At 46.9% G+C, this 15,728-nt stretch overlaps 1 protein-coding gene across 4 annotated transcripts in view; it reads right to left on the minus strand.

The window, feature by feature from the left end:
• Nucleotides 1-4,627: 4,627 nt before the first annotated feature.
• CNTFR (ciliary neurotrophic factor receptor) overlaps nucleotides 4,628-15,728 on the minus strand; it is a 101,474-nt gene continuing 90,373 nt past the window's right edge. For all 4 annotated transcript variants that reach the window (XM_069101919.1, XM_069101921.1, XM_069101922.1 and 1 more), the window contains exons 7-9: nucleotides 6,279-6,459; nucleotides 5,261-5,429; nucleotides 4,628-4,735 (exon numbers count right to left, since the gene is read on the minus strand). In XM_069101919.1, the coding sequence (XP_068958020.1) occupies nucleotide 4,735; nucleotides 5,261-5,429; nucleotides 6,279-6,459 (351 nt within the window). In that variant the 3' untranslated portion in view covers nucleotides 4,628-4,734. The remainder of the gene's footprint in view (nucleotides 4,736-5,260; nucleotides 5,430-6,278; nucleotides 6,460-15,728) is intronic.

Consider the following 15,728-nt stretch of genomic DNA (forward strand, 5'->3'; position numbering starts at 1 on the left):
TATAATAGTATCAGAGACACAGCATGTCTGAAACAAAGTTGATTATTCACCTGACTCTCCCAACCCCTGCAGGCAACTTCCTCCTCCTGCTGAATTCTCTACTTCTATTGATGATGACACCTATCATCAACACCTTGCAATCGTATTTAATTCTTTCCTCGTCCTGGACTTTTCCCTCTCCTTTAGCCCTCAGTCTAATCAGGTACTAAGTCTTCTCTTCAGATCTACCTCCATTGTTCTCTACTCCCTCTACTCTTTCTCCAGGGTAGGTTCTCATTTCTTCCTGCCAGGACTATTGCAACAGCCTCCTAACCGGTCTCTTCTTACCTATGGCCACCAGTTCATTAAATGCATGATCTTTATAAAGCACAGCCATGATCATGTCACTTTCCTACTCAAAAGCCTTCCATGGCTCCCATTGCTCACACATTAACATCCAACTCCTAGGATAACAAGACTCTCAATAATCTGGCTCCAATTTACACTACTCATCCACTCATACCCTGTACTACAGCCAGACTGGACTCCTCATTTCCTCCCAAACAAAGCCTATACTTTGCATTCCCACTTTAACATGAGCATTTTTGCCTCGGCTTAATTCTCTTCTCACTCTCCAACCCCCAACCTATCCAAATCTTCTCGAGTCCTAGCTTGCAAACTTCCCCTGACTTCTCCCTGTTCTCTGATCTCCTCCAGCCCTTAAAGTTATAGCCACTCTTCGCCTTGATCACACACTGTCCTGGCCTCATTCAAGGGCTTCATGTGTCTGTGCGTGTGTGTTTCCCCAACTAGGCTATAAATTCTTCAAGAGCAAGGTTGGTCGCTGCCTTTTCCTTCTCTCCCTGCCACCCTTTACAACTCAGCTGGACGCAAGCACACAAGTAATCTCTGGAAATAAACTGTGATTAGTGCTCCTCCAGGTACGATATTGGGCAAAAAGGCCAGGACCAACTGTGCTTTACTAGGTTCTGTGACCTTAAGAAAATCACTCTACCTCTCTTGAGTCTCGGTTTATCTGTTAAATGGATCATAGGATCACAAATTTAGAGCTGAAAAGGAGATCTCTTGTAGACCAGCTCTCTCATTTTACCAGTGGGGAAACTAAAGCACAGAGATTTAGGAGACTTTCCCAAAGCCACATGGGTAGTAAGCATCAGGCGTAGGTTTTGAACCGATGACCTCTGAGATCATAATGGTTGTTACTACTTTCTTCATGAGATTGTTTTGAATTTCAAATGAGATAATGTTTGTGAAGGGTTTTGTAAATCTTAGAGCACTATATAAATATAAGTCATTTTTATAGATTCATGACAATACCCAAGATTTTTATTAGCATTCTGGCCACAGCAACTCATGGAGTCAATTTCTCCAGAGAACAATCTATGTATGCTGCCCCTCCCCAAGCCATCCCACTCACACAACCCATCCAAGGCCATCCTGGATTACAGAGCCTCTCAGAGTTGGAAGGAGTCTCAAGGATCATCTAGGCCAGTAATGTCAAACTCCGAATAGAAACAAGGGCTACTCATCCGTACAGATGGATCCCTGTGGGCGACATATTGACTTAGCTTTAAAATGTAATCTATGTCTTGTTGTATTTTTATTTTGTTAAACAGTCCCCAATTACATTTTAATCTGGCTTGGAAGTGTTGTGGGTGACTTGTTTGACACTTCTAAACTCCTTCATCTACATGCCCAACAGTTTAGTCATTCAGCCTCCATTCAAAGACCTCCAGGGAAAGGGAATCCATTCAACACCATCAGTCTACTCCACTTTGGGACAGCACTCATTGTTAGGAAGCTCTTCCTTATATTGAGCCTAGATTTTGGATCATAACTGAGTGTCCATCCTCCTCTAAGAGAAGCTTGCATCCATTTTTCTCCACACTTGAGTTGATCAATTTTTTCCTTTGTGTCCCAGTAATTTAGCACAGTGCCCGGCACACAATAAGTGCTTAATAAATCCTTGTTGACTGATAAAAGCTGCCATTTGTCTCCTTGTGTTTGCAATAGCTCTTCCTGCAGCTTATTCCATACCCTAGATATTTCTCACCCTGAAAAAGCTTCATGCCATATGCAGACATGGAAATGTCTGTCCCTACTTTCCTTTCTTCAGTTGTAACTCTGAAGTGAAACAATTCAACAAGGCACTTTTTCCCCACCCTTGAATCCCTGGCTACTCCCCCTCTCCCCCAATCATAGATATCCCTTAAGGCTCTATCTTAGGCCCTCTTCTTTCTTTACTTTCTCCCTTAGTAATCTCATCAGCTACTACCAAGGTTCAATCCATTCTACACAGAAGACTCCCAAATCTGTAAAAATAGGCCTTATCTCTTGACATAAATCTAGTCCTCCATCACCTGCTGGACATCTCCATCTTGATATCCCAAGGACTGGGCCATTGCCAGTTGCCCTGACCTATGTCCTGTAACCAGACTCCACTGACTCTGGAGGAGAGAGTGGAGCTAATGACTTTGCACAACTGTCTTACTTAAATCCAATTCACTTGCAAGTCAAGACATCACCCTCCTGATGCCACTGGTCCTCTTCGAGAATGAAGGCTGAACAACAACAATCCCAAAGGCAGCTCAAATTCAACATTTCCAAAACTGTTCATCATCTTCTTCCCTAAACTCATCCTTCCACCAAACTGCCTTATTTTTGTTGAGGACATCACTATCTTGTCACCCAGGTTAGAAAATTTGGAATCATCTCTGACTCCTCTCTTCTTCTCACCTCCTACATCTATTCAGTTGCCAAGGTCTGTCCACATTTCTCCCATCAGATATCATCTCTCACCCTGGTTCAGGTCTCTACTACCTCTGGTCTTTAAGGTTATAGTTGGCTTCCAATCCCACCTCTTCACAAACAGCTATAAAAATAATTTTCTCAAAGCACGTCTGTCCGTGTCAGTCCCTTGCTCAGAAAGCTTCAATGGCTCTCTATTGTCCTTGAGACAAAAAGGTCTGTTACAATCTAGTCCCCACCTACCATTCCTACTTTATTTCACCTGTCACAAGGGGAGCCTTACTCCCTCTCACCATCTCAGTTCCAGTCAAAATGGTCTGTTGCCAACCTCCCTCCAAAAGCCATCTCTCCTGCCCGTGTACTTCCACCATTTAGAACCTTCTTCCTTCATGGCCCAGCTCAGATATCAGCTCCTTGAGGAGGCCTAGACCCATTTCCCCAGCTTCAAGTGTTCTCTCCAGCAGATATTCCCAGAGCACTTGTGGGATCTCTCCTTTGTTCCCATCAGGAATTACCTTGTACTAGATTCCTCTGTATACGCCTCATTTCACCCCAGTGGAATGTTTTAAGCTTCTTGAAGGCAGAGACTCTACCATTTTTATCACTGTATTCCCAGGGTCTAGTACAGTGCTTCACACAGAGTAGATTTAATCCATATCGAGTCAGAATTTGTAGCCCCCCTTCCTTCAGGTTGTTGATAAGTTAAATATGGCCAATTTCATCACAAGTCCCCAAGGGAAAACTTGTTTACAGTTGCCTATCCAGAGAAATGCTTTTGAGAAATTATCCCTAGCCTTGTTTCCTCTGTGACCAAAAAAAAAAAAACCCCCAACCAAAAACTGCTTCTAGCTGCACTCTCTGATTAAACACCCCCTTCCCCTCCCCCACCCCCCAAAAACTGGTCTGCTCTCAGTAACTCATGAAATGGCGATGTTTAATGAGAACCCTTTTTCCCTTCCCCACCCCCCTCCCCTGTATATATACATCTATAAAAAATTCAAATACAGCAAGTTACCACTGGGTTTGACTAGGATGAATGGGGCATTAAATACTTTGGGGAGGGGCAAGGTGAGGGAGGGCCATACAAAACAGGAGTTGGGAAGCCCTGGGGCCTGGGGAGACTGAAAAAGCATGTGGTGTGGGAATTTGTGACTGAAGGAGAATGGGTGAGTTCTTAGGAACCTCTAATCCAACCAAGGCAAAGGCCCTGGAGGAGACGACAGAAGGAATTAGAACCAGAGTGGGGCACTTGGGCCAGAGGTATGGGGAAAGTTGCTGGCATTAGGGGGTGTGTGAGGCCCCCTTACCCCCTACCCAAGTCCTCTGGGGCCCCCAATGAGGAGGGGCCTGGGGGAGGTGACCCAGATGAGGGAGAAGGGGTATGTCTTTGGTGGGTGGGTTAGCTGTATGGTTCTCTCTCTTGCCTACAGGGGAGGGGGGGGAGGTCCCTCTTAAGTAGCTTGTCCGCTGTCAAGGATATGGGGGCCTCCAACAGGGGAAGAGGGAAAGATGAGGATTGAGGGGGGTGGAAGTTGAAAGGTCAGGGAGCAAGGGGTTTGAGTGACCAGGACCTCGGGGACACAGCCTGAGGGCTGGAGAGGAGGCAGAAAACCAAAGAGCCAGGGGGGCTACAGGCTGCAGGGCCACAGGAGGGGAGAAAGGTGTCAGGTAGCTGGAAGAAGGGTATAGAATGGGGTATAGAATGGGGACAGGAGGCTGGAGGAGGGGAGTCAGGGGGCAGGGTTGTCTCTATAAAGTGAAGCTGGAGACAATGTGAAACGTCCTCCTGACCGTGTGCAAAATAGAAAAACGAGAATCCCAACAGTATCTTTTTTTTGTTTTGTTTTTTTTTCCTGGTTTTTTTTTTTTGGTGTGTGTGTGTGTGTGTGTGTGTGTGTGTGTGATCTTTTTTTTGTGTGTGTGAGCTTTTTGTTTTTGTTCATTTCTGTTTTCAACATTTTCTTCCACAGGAATGCAAAGAGGGACTCTGGGAAAAGAAGAGAAGGGAGGTGGTTAGCAAGGTTCAGTTCAGCTTCTCAGATCCCAACTCCCCCCCCCTTCCCCCCCAGCTTGCCCCAGCCCCAAGGACCTGTAGTCCTTCTTCTGGGAGCTGAAGTTTAGACTCTGCCCAGATCCTGTCTCCCCTTCCCCATCTTATGGGCACATCTTCTGTCTTTCCTACAGCCTCCTCCCCCCACCCAGGACTGTTCCTTTGGGTGCTCAGCAAAAGGACCCAACTATTAATTGAAAAGAATAAAACTTATTTGCCATATGATCTGCATGTAATATATTTCATTATGAAAAATATGGAAATAAACTGAAAGTCCTCCAATTCCCCAGTGTCTTGACCTAGCCCCTGGTCAGGGGCCCAATTCCTCTCTCTACCAATGTGCCCCCCACCCTTCCCCCTGCATCCCCCAAGCCTGGTTCTACACAACCTGCTTCCCTTCTCTAACCTTGGCCCTGCTCATTTCCCTCCAGGTCCCCATGTTCTTCACCAACCCAGACTCACTAAATAAAGAGGCCAGTGGCTGCTATGGTGGTCACTGTCACAGTCACGGTCACGGTCACAGTCAGCAGGAAGCCGGTTGAGGATCCCACACCATCCCCAACCTCTCCTGGATCACAGATCTTCGTGGTGGGAGGGGGGACGAAGGATGTGGTGGTGGTGGTGGTGGTCTCTGGGGGGAAGGGAAAAAACTCAGAGGGTCTGGGGCTTATGAGGCTGGGGCAGGGATCCCCATGAATTCTTCACCCTAACCAAAGTAGGGGAAGAGGTAGGAAAAGTTACCCATTTCTATATTGAAGATCCTGTTCTCCCCCATTCTCTCCTCATCCCAATCTGGGAACCCTGGAGAGCAAGGGACTGTACCTCCCTCCCAGCTACAGACAATGGGAGTCAGGGGAAATGCCAGGAGGAGGGAAGAGGAAAGGCAGTTCTCTGGCAAAAGGGTGCTGAGATAAGAACTATCAGGAGGAAATAGTTGTTTTACAATAGAAATATGTACAGAGGAACACAGGGATCGACAGGGAGAGAGAAAAGAAAGTGATAAAAGCTTGCATTTTCTATGGTGCTTCAAAGTTTACAAAACATTCTTCATAGAAACTCAGTGAGGCAAGTGGTATATTATTATCCCCATTTTACAGGTGAGGAAGCTGAGACTTAGAGCTGTTAAATGACCTGACTGAGGTTGCCCAGATGGTAAGTGGTAGAACTGGACCCCAAACCCAGAATTCTGATGTCAGGAGCAGTGGGTACTGCCCTGTAGATGGGGAGAAAGCTGGCTGACTAGATGGACAGGCAGGCAGGCAGATACAAAGAAGCGTGCCTAAGGGCATAATGAAAAGACCAGGTGTAGTGGGATAGGTGGAGATGGACAGGAGAGATGGGAGATTTTGTTGTTAAGGGGGAAGGCTGGAAGATGGACAAAAGGAGATAGAACAGAGATGGAAATGTGAGAGAGTCCCAGCAGGAATACAGTGGGGGCCGAGGACAGGGCAGGTGTGGGCAACAACCCCAGGATTCTAACCTGGAGCCTGAGCCTCTGTTGTAAGGTATCTGGGCTCCTCCGTCCAAGGAGTGGCGTGGGCGGCCACACTCCAGTCACTCCATGTCCCAATCTCGTTGTCCTTAGCAGCCACCTGAATGATGTACTCCTTCCCGGCGTATGCATCAGTGATGGTGTGCGTAGTGCCATCAGACAGTTCAACCTGAGGAAAGCATTTAGGACATGGCTACTATGTTCCAGGTACCACAGACTCATGAATGAAACAGTCCCTACTGTCAAGGAGCTAACATTCTACTGGGGAAGAAGAAAGACACGCACATGTATGTAAGGGGATGGGATGAGGAAAGGGGAGGTTCAAGAGATCAGGTGAACCGAGGCTGAGAGTATTTTGAGGTCAAGGGTATGCTCATCACAAAATCTTAGATTTACATCAAATCCAACAACTTCATTTTACAGTTATGGAAACTGGGCTTGGAGTTAGCATATGTCTGAGATGGGAGTCTAACCCAGATCTTCCTGAGTCCAGATCCAGCACCCTTGGTGACACTCTCCTTGCCCTAGTGTCTGACTTTTCTAGATTAAAAAAAAAAAACACTGACTCCCATCTGCAGCTACAGATCACTTTTCTGCTTCCCGATACTTCCCAGTTCTTTATACTTTCTTTCCAGAGCCACCCCCACACAATCTTCTTCCATATCAGAGTCCCCAGCTGGTCCCCTCCCCATTTCCCCACAATAAGCCGTCAATCCCAACCTCTGATTGTGCCCCCAGTCTTTTTATCCTGGCTTCATGGAAAGGAAATGGAACCATCCCCCGATAAAGTTATGCTGATAATCAGACCCCTAAACCCCAACTCTAAACCACCACCTGACTCTCTCCCAAAGGAGGGTAGATGAAAGAATGTGTGTCATCAGACATACTTGACTCTCACTACTGAAGGGGCAGGACTCAGATCCCCCAAGACCACCCACTCAGGAACTAAAGCAGGCACTCACTGCTTCTCTGGGCCATCCTCTTAGGAGACCTCCCAGATGTTCCCCTCCATAGTCTCTCCATCCACACTGCTCTCCCTGCCACCAGCTGCCTCTGTCTCCGTGCCCTTTCCCTTTTTACAGCCTGTTAATTTTATGGCCTGCCGTGCCCGGCCGGACGCCGGCCCTTACCAGGGTTTCCTCTCTGGCCACCCAAAGCCCCCATCGTCTCTCATTACAGACCTTTACAGCCATTAGCGCCACCGAGGGGGGCCATTTACAAGGGAGTCTTTGGCGGGAGCAGAATCTGGCTGCTTCTCAGGGGGGAGGGTTGGGCTACCACCACCCAATAACCCCACTGCACCATCCTGCCTGCCCAGCCCCCACCTGCTCCAGGCCCCTTTCTGCTTCATCTCAGCGGCACTTACTTCCTCATTAACCTGCCGATGGGATGGCTATAAAGAAGCTCATAAACGAGAAGGGACAGAGGAAGCTGGGCCCTGAGTCCCCACGCTGAGCCAGCCACTGCCTTCCCTCCCCTTCCCCTGGCTATAGCCCCAGAGGGCTCTGACTGCACTGGCCAAGAAGCCTTCAGAATGAGCTTGCAGTGGTGTTTAGGGAGACAGGAAAGGGAAGAAGGAAGACCAGGAGATGCCTGGGATTCTTTCCTCAACTGGCAAACTTGACCCAATGTTTTGATCTCTGTGCATGCTAGTTTGCCTCCAGGGAGGAAAAGGCGATGAACCTTTCTTTGTATCTCTATTACTTAGCATAGTTCCTGATGCACGGTAAGGAATGCCTGTTAACTGACTTACTGACCGAACATCATTTTGGGGGGGGGGGGGGGGGAACGGGATCCCGATAGGTTCAACAGGGCGTCTGGAAAGAATTCAGCTCAGCCTTTCTTGGAGTTAGAGTTGAGAAAGTTTATTAATACGCCATTACAGCGCGCAAGAGTCCTTTAGGGGACCTGCGAGTGAGAGGGGTACATGCTTTTACTTTTAAAGGGTAAGGCTGCCATTGTCTGGGCTGACCGGAGGGAAGGGACCTCAATGCATAGATAGTTTAGATAAGATTTGGGCCAGACCGGAGGAGACATGAGGGATTAAGTAAGAACAAAGGAGTTCCAAGGTGTTGCCTTGGCCGAGTTTGGTTAGGGGGAAGGGGCAGAGTTAGAGGTTGGGAAAGGAATTTTACAGATAACAATTTTACAATACAAATTGCAGTTACAATTTCACAGACTGGTTTCACAAGTTGGTTTCACAAATTGACCTAGACCCCAGGTACCCCATCAATTTGGGGCAAACCCCAAGGGAGATCAGGCAAGATCCTTGGAGGGACAGGTTCAGGGCTCAGGAGGGACTCCCTGTTGTTACTAGTTCCCTTTTGTGGCCTTCATCAGAATCATCACCATCAACAAGTATTTAATTGAGCACCTTTGATGTGCCAGGCACTGGGTTAAATAGCGTGAATACAAAGAATGGTCCCTGATCTCAAGAAAGGGGAGACAACACAGAAAGAACTACGTACATAGACAATTTATACAGAGTGGATAGAACAGAAGGCACTAGCAATGGGGCCTCATACAAGTGGAGATTGGAGCTGAATCTTGAAGGAAGTCAGGGAAATCAAGAGGTAAGGAAGGAAAGCATGCTAGGCATGAGGGACAGCCAGGAGAAACGCCCAGAGTCAGGAAATGGAGGGTAGCACGTTAAAAAAAAAAAAAAAGACCACCAATGTCACTGGATCATAGATTATGGGGAGGGGTGTAAAGCGTAAGAAGGCTGTAAAGATAGGAAGTGATCAGAGTGTAAGGGTGTTAAAGTGCAAATAGAGGTTTATAAATTTGATCCTCAAGGCAATTGGGGGCAAACTGAGTAGGGCAGGGTGTTTGTGATTGATGTGACACCAGCTCTTTGCTTTAAACAGGTCTCTCCAGCAGCAAAGTGGAGGATGGACTGGGATGGAGGGGAGACTTTGACAGGGCATCCAGGGTTAGTCATGGAGGTCTAACCTCTGACTACACCCCCCCCCCCCTTCTCCAGTCTTGACCACATGGTCAGGGTGAGGAATTTTTAGGATTTGTATAGAACAGCAAAGGCTCCAGCCTCCGATCCCCTCTAAGGAAGAACGTCCTTTAGCATATCCCAGCAATTGTTACAGCATTTAACACCCATGCCAGTCTCACTCCAATTATCTCATACACTCCTCCCATGTGTGGGCTTTGCATAGACTGTGCCCCAGCTGTGGAATGGTCTCTTTCACCAAATATATCCCTTGGAACACTAGTCCTCCTTAGAGGCTCAGCTTAGGTACATTTTCCATTCCCTCACTTGGTAGTGCTGCACTCCATCTCACCTCACCTTAAAATCACTGTTATTCATTTTTTATTTTGTTTATCTTTGCTGGTCTGTGCACATTTTATCGCTTCTTCCTTGCCCCATAAGGGGTGAGAATAAGCATTTTTATGGCATCTACTCTGAGCCAGGCATTTCACAAATATTCACTTGATCCTCATAATTCAGAAAGGTAGGAACTAATTATTTTCCCCATTTACAGTGGAGGAAATTGAGGCAAACAGAGATTAAGTGACTTGTGTGGGATTGCACAGTTAGTGAGTATCTGAGACCGGATTTGAACTCAGATCTTACTGACTCCAGTCCTGGTCCTCTCTAGTCACTGTACCACCTAGCTGCCTCAGGAGAACAAAAGCTTCCTCAAGGGCAGGGGATGTTTCATTTTTATCTTTGTCTGACCACCACCCAATGCTTATACAACTGAAACGAAATGAATTGAGATGAGATGTTTTAGTCACTCTGGAGCAGGGAGATGACTCTTTGACACAGCCATTTTTTAAAAGCCACTCTGATTATTATATTGAGATGAAACTTGCCTCTGTAATGTTCACTCGTTGATAATTTTGCTCTCTACGACCAAGCAAAAAAAAAAAAGAGAGAGAGGCGGCCAGGTAGCACAGCGAGTAAGAGCACCGGCTCCAGTGTTGGGATGACCTGGAGATCGAATCCCGGCCTCAGACACTCAGCACCACACCCAGAAATAACTGGCTGTGTAACCTTGAGCAAGTTACTTAACCCCGATTGCTTAAAAAAAAAAAAAAAGAAAAGAAAAAAGAGAATTTGTTCTTTCAAATGGTCAGCCCTTCAAATACTTGAACATAATTAATATTTCCCTCCCTGAGTCTTCTCTCCTCCAGGCTAAAAATCCCAAGTAAGTTTCTTCAACAATTCCTCATACAGCTTGATTTGGAGTCTAAGCATGATAGGGTGAATTTCATGTTAAGATTGAGAGAGTGTGTACATGTATGTGTGTGTGTCCGTGCGTGTGTATGTGTGTGCCCTCAAGCATGCATGAGGCATATATCTCTGTGTATTTGATTGTAGTAAATGTGTGAGTCTCTAATGTATGCATGTATGAGATCAGTGTCTGGTTCAAGGAGTCCAGATGACATAGCAAGACATTTCTCTCCCTTTCTGTCAGGAAGTTAGGAATCTCTCCTACTTGGAGGGCCTATGAGGACCATGTTTCTATGTTCATGGAATTAAGTCATAATCCCTTGAGTTCAGGTTGACAGGATCAGAGCCACTCCTGAGATGGTGTAATAGAAGAAAGGGGAAAAAAACACTCTCCATTTTAAGTCACGGATTTCCTCTGATCTCACAGAATCATAAAATCTCAGAAATATAAGGGACTTGGAATTGGAGGTCCTCTGGTCCAACCCACACCCGAGTGGAATTCACTATATTCCATTTCCCAAAATATCCCCCTATCCAACCTCAGCTGAGAAACCCAAGAATACATTTTGCAACATGCTTTACAAAATCCATGTTTCAGAAGATGGCTCTCAGAAAAGGGGCCTTATTGACTCGAGGTAACTCACTTGTCCCCCTCTCCATCTCGTTCTATCACTCCTATGTTTAGATATCCAGGTCTGACCCTTAAGCAAGTTCAATATGCCCCCAAACTAATCTCATCACCTTTCCCCACAATCTGATGGGAACTATGCCTCTTTTTAAGCTCGTGCACCCATTCATTCACACACACACACTCACAGACACACCATGCATTTGAAGGAGAGCTGAGGTCCCTTCCACTTCTAACATGCCCTGAGACCTGTAAGAACCCAGACTGGAATCCCACTCTGCCACTTACCCCCATGGATAACCTTCATGTCAGACTGCTGACTTACATGTCCTCTGGAACCTGAGAGGATTAGACCAGGGCCATCTAAAGTGTCTTTCAGGTCTAAAGTTCTATGATCCTGTAACAGGGTTAGGTTTTCAAAGTAGATGTTACAATCCTATAACCTGAGTGGAAGACCCTGGTAGTACTTCCCCAAGCTCAGAGACCCCTACACATCTGAGAGGTCTCTAATCATATCTTTCTGATCATAGGGAAGGGAGTAGAGTTACTACTGAGGCAACCAGTTATTCAGTCTCCTTAGTTGGAGGGGAGGGGGGTACTGGAGTGGGGGTGGGGAAGGAACAGCAAAACCAAATAAAGGCACCCTAACCTCCTGTTAACGTACAGTTTCCCTGACCCTAAGTGCTAATGGCTCCTTGAACCTAGAACAAGAACATAACTGGGGCTCAAAAAGATTAGTGTGTTGCATAAGCACAGAAGGCTGAGCTGGGAAACAAGCTAGAAGCCTCCATTCTCCATCTTTAAATGCCCCCTCTTCAGAGAGGAGCTCTCCTGTCAAAGCCTCATCTTTCCCTGCTCTCAGGGATGTCTGAGGGTCTCAGGCCTGTTAGCAACATGAGCCCCCATTCAAGGGGAATAGGAGTATTCAAGGGGCTTGGGAGTAGCAGACAGAGCATCATTGTTCTGGAGAGCCCTGGGAATAGGAATGGGGACATAGAAGATGGGAAGGTAGGGCTCTGGTTGAGTTCACACCCCCTCCCACAATCCAAGGGACCTTCCCAAGAACAGGACTCAGTTTTACCATCAGCCCAGGGGCTGTATCTATCCCAAATGACTTTGTATCCCTTAGCTTCATCTACCCTTCCTTTTTATTTTTTTTAATTTTAATTTTATTTTGAAGCAATTGGGGTTAAGTAACTTGCTCAAGGTTACACGGCCAGTTATTTTGTGGGGGTGCCAAGTATCTGAGGCCGGAACTGATCCTGGGTCTCCCAACGCTGGGGCCGGCGCTCTTACTCACTGTGCCACCTGGCCACCCCATATCCTTCCTTTTTATACCTTAATCACATCGTGATGCTTTCCCATATGCCTATATTTCACAACATAGGTATGTGAAATGGATCAGTGACCAGTCCAGGGAAGCAAGGGAGCATGTACACATGCTATCCTGCCTACAGAGGCAACTAGGTGGCACAGTGGAGCTGGGAAGATGAGTTCAAAAGCAGCTTCAGATACTTTATAACTGTGTGACCCTGGGTAAGTCATTTAACCTCTATCTGCAAGAGTAAAATGAGGATAATAATAATACCCTCCTCCCAGGGTTGTTAGAAAGATCAAATGAGATATTTATAAAGCACAGAGCATAGTGTATGGTGCATTTAGGCCCTAATAAATGTTTCCTTCCTTTCTCCCCTCTTCCTTACCTCTCTCCATCCTTCCCTTCCTTCCCTATGGCCCTAAGTGAGAATGGAGGAAGACCTAACTCTTGAGGAAAGAGATAAAAACTATCCTGGAGAGACCCCAATGTGGTAGAAAACTGGGGTCTGCAGTGGGGGTTGTGGGCAGCCTCAGGACAGGCAGGCAGCTTTACTGTAGCCAACCCCACAAGGCTCTCAATGTCTCTTCATCCTAGGCAACTTAGGAAAGAGTGGCATAAACCCAGGCAGAGACACCTAAGGGAGTGACAGAGGTGGGGTGAAGGTACATAGGGTGGGGTGGGTACATAGATTGAAGAAAAACAAAGAAAAAAACCATAAACAGCTCAAGTTTGGGGAAAGGAATTGTTGAAGGCTAGGGCTCAGTAGAAAGGCCAGTCCATGGGATTTGGAGAGGTGCCATCTTGTCTGGGGGAAGGGAGCTAGATGAAGGGATTCCCTCAGTGTCTCTTATAGGGAAAGAGTTCTATCCATTTGGGGATGACATTTGAGATAACATAGATCTGGCATCTCAAGTTCACCTTCTCTGTTCTGGAAGACAATGGAACTCATCTCTTTGGAGAGGCCCTTCCATCAAATCCATTTGGGCACAAGTGCACAAGCATTAACGTGGCCAATCCATGTGTTCATACATCGATATCCAAACATATGCAGTGTTTAACGTTTCATACAGTGTTAGCCACACACTATTCAAAGACCACTATGAACATGTATCAGCACATACCCAGGTGTGTCTGCTCGGGGTATATGCAGAGTTTATGGACATCATCCCATGAATATAGGTATGTGTAATGCATGTGCACACATGCAAGCCAGAGCCCTTCTGCTCTGTGTGTATGTGTGTGTGAAGAGCATGTGGACACCATCGAATGTGTGCATGTCCGTTCCGTGTGCTTGCACTCGGTGGCTGCCCCGTCTGTAGCTCGTTAACGGGTGGGGAGGTAAAGGGGGGGCTCATGAAACCAGAACCAGATTATTAGCGATGCATTAGGGGACGGCGGCCTGCCAGGCAAGGACTCCATTAGGGGAACATCTGAGTGAGTTAGCCAGACTGGCCGTAAACCTGGGGGTGGGGGGACTAAGGAGGGCCCCAGGATCGAGTTACATACTTAAAAGCCAGAGGAGCAAGGGGGATAGCCGGCGGGCGGTGCTCTCTGCTGAGGAGACAGAGCACAGACCCCAGCCAAAGGGGAAGGAAGGAAAGGGCCCAGCCAGGACAGGGGTCCAGGTCTATACACTCAGGGGCCAGGGGGCCAGGGGGACCAGAGCTTGACAGGATTGGACTTTTTTGAGGAACTTCAGGGACCAGGGACATCGTTATAAGAGGAGAGGAAGGGAGTTGATACCCAAAAAGTCCCTGCCCCCAAATGACTTTGTATTTATTTTGGTTTGTATCCCCAGAACCTAGCATAATACTTGGCACATAGTAGGTATTTTATAAATAATTCCTTGTTGCATTGACTTTAATGAACCTACCCCCCTCATATCAGACTGCCATGACTAAAATGCTTCCAGCACCAACCTCTCCAAGCCTTGGCTTCTTTATCTATAGAATAAAGAGATGGGACTAGATGAGACTCAGAGACAGCACATGATGAATTAAAGTGCAGACAGTCTCCAATGGGTGGGGGGGACTCCAGTGTCCCTGTACTCAGACTGTAACCAGGACTATGAGCATAACTGACCCATTCAAGATGACTGTCCCTTAACTGTGATCCCACACTAGCCCCTAATCCCAGTCATAGACTAACCCTTCATCCTGGCCACTGACTGACCTCAAGCCATAGCTACAGACTGATTCCAAACCCTGGCCACAAAGTGATCATCATACCTAGCTATGGACTGACATCCCGCCCCTCCCTCCCAACCCTGGCCACAGACTCTTGTCATAGGTTGTCCTGTGTATCCTCTAGTTATCACATAAGCTCGTGCCATAAGTCTCAAAGAGGATCAGAACATAATGTTCATCCCTACTGATAGATATAGTTCAGAAACCAGGGCCTGCTGTTGACAGGTCAGGGCCATATCCTCCACCCACACAACAGTTGACTGAGACTACTGCACTAACCTTTTGACTGTTTTCCCTGGCTCCAGTCCCTCCATCACCACACAGCAGCCAGTTGGATATGCCTAAAACATAGGTATGACCATGCCACTCTCCTGCTCAAGGAATTTCAGCAATGCCCTCTGGTCTCTAGGATACGAATACAAAGTTTGCTGCCCCAGCATTGGGAGCCTTTCCCCATCAGCCTCTGGACTACCCTTTCAGGCTGTTTTTATACCCTCATATCTCACCAAATCAGTGTTCTGGACAAGCTATTCTTGACTTTCATGGTGCATGACATTCAAGTTCCCACCTTCATATCTTTGTGCAAGCTGTTTCCCATTCCTGGAATGTTTTCCTTCCTTACCTCAGCCTGTTAGAAAGTAGTCTCCTTAGAGGCTCAGTTTAATTTGCCACCTCCTACGAGAGACCATATCTGGCTCCCCACCCTGCCCCTGTCATTCCCCGCAAAATTACTTTTTAATTTGTATTTACTTATATGCATACACGTAGTTTTCACCCAAGAGATCGTAAATCCCCTGAGGGCTAACATTTGGTTTTGTATCCCTAGAGCCTAGCATAATATGTTGGCACAAAGTAGTTGCTTAATAAACAAATGTTTATTGAATTGACTTGAATGGTCCTGTCCCCCTCCCAGGAGCCCACCATGATTGGCCCTTCCAACACATACCTTAAGGCATGCACACAGCCTTTCTATGACACATAACCTGAATGTCTCTTTCACATCCTGAGCACATCTCCTGGATGGCCCATATGTGCCGTATATGCTGCCTGTGTTACCCACATGTCCTATGGACTCTGCATACACACACACACACACCATATGCAATACTTGTAT

This window comes from Petaurus breviceps, unplaced genomic scaffold, assembly GCF_028583685.1.
Source record: "Petaurus breviceps papuanus isolate PSGF00001 unplaced genomic scaffold, PetGlider_PUasm1.0 520, whole genome shotgun sequence".
NCBI classification, from domain to species: Eukaryota; Metazoa; Chordata; class Mammalia; order Diprotodontia; family Petauridae; genus Petaurus; species Petaurus breviceps.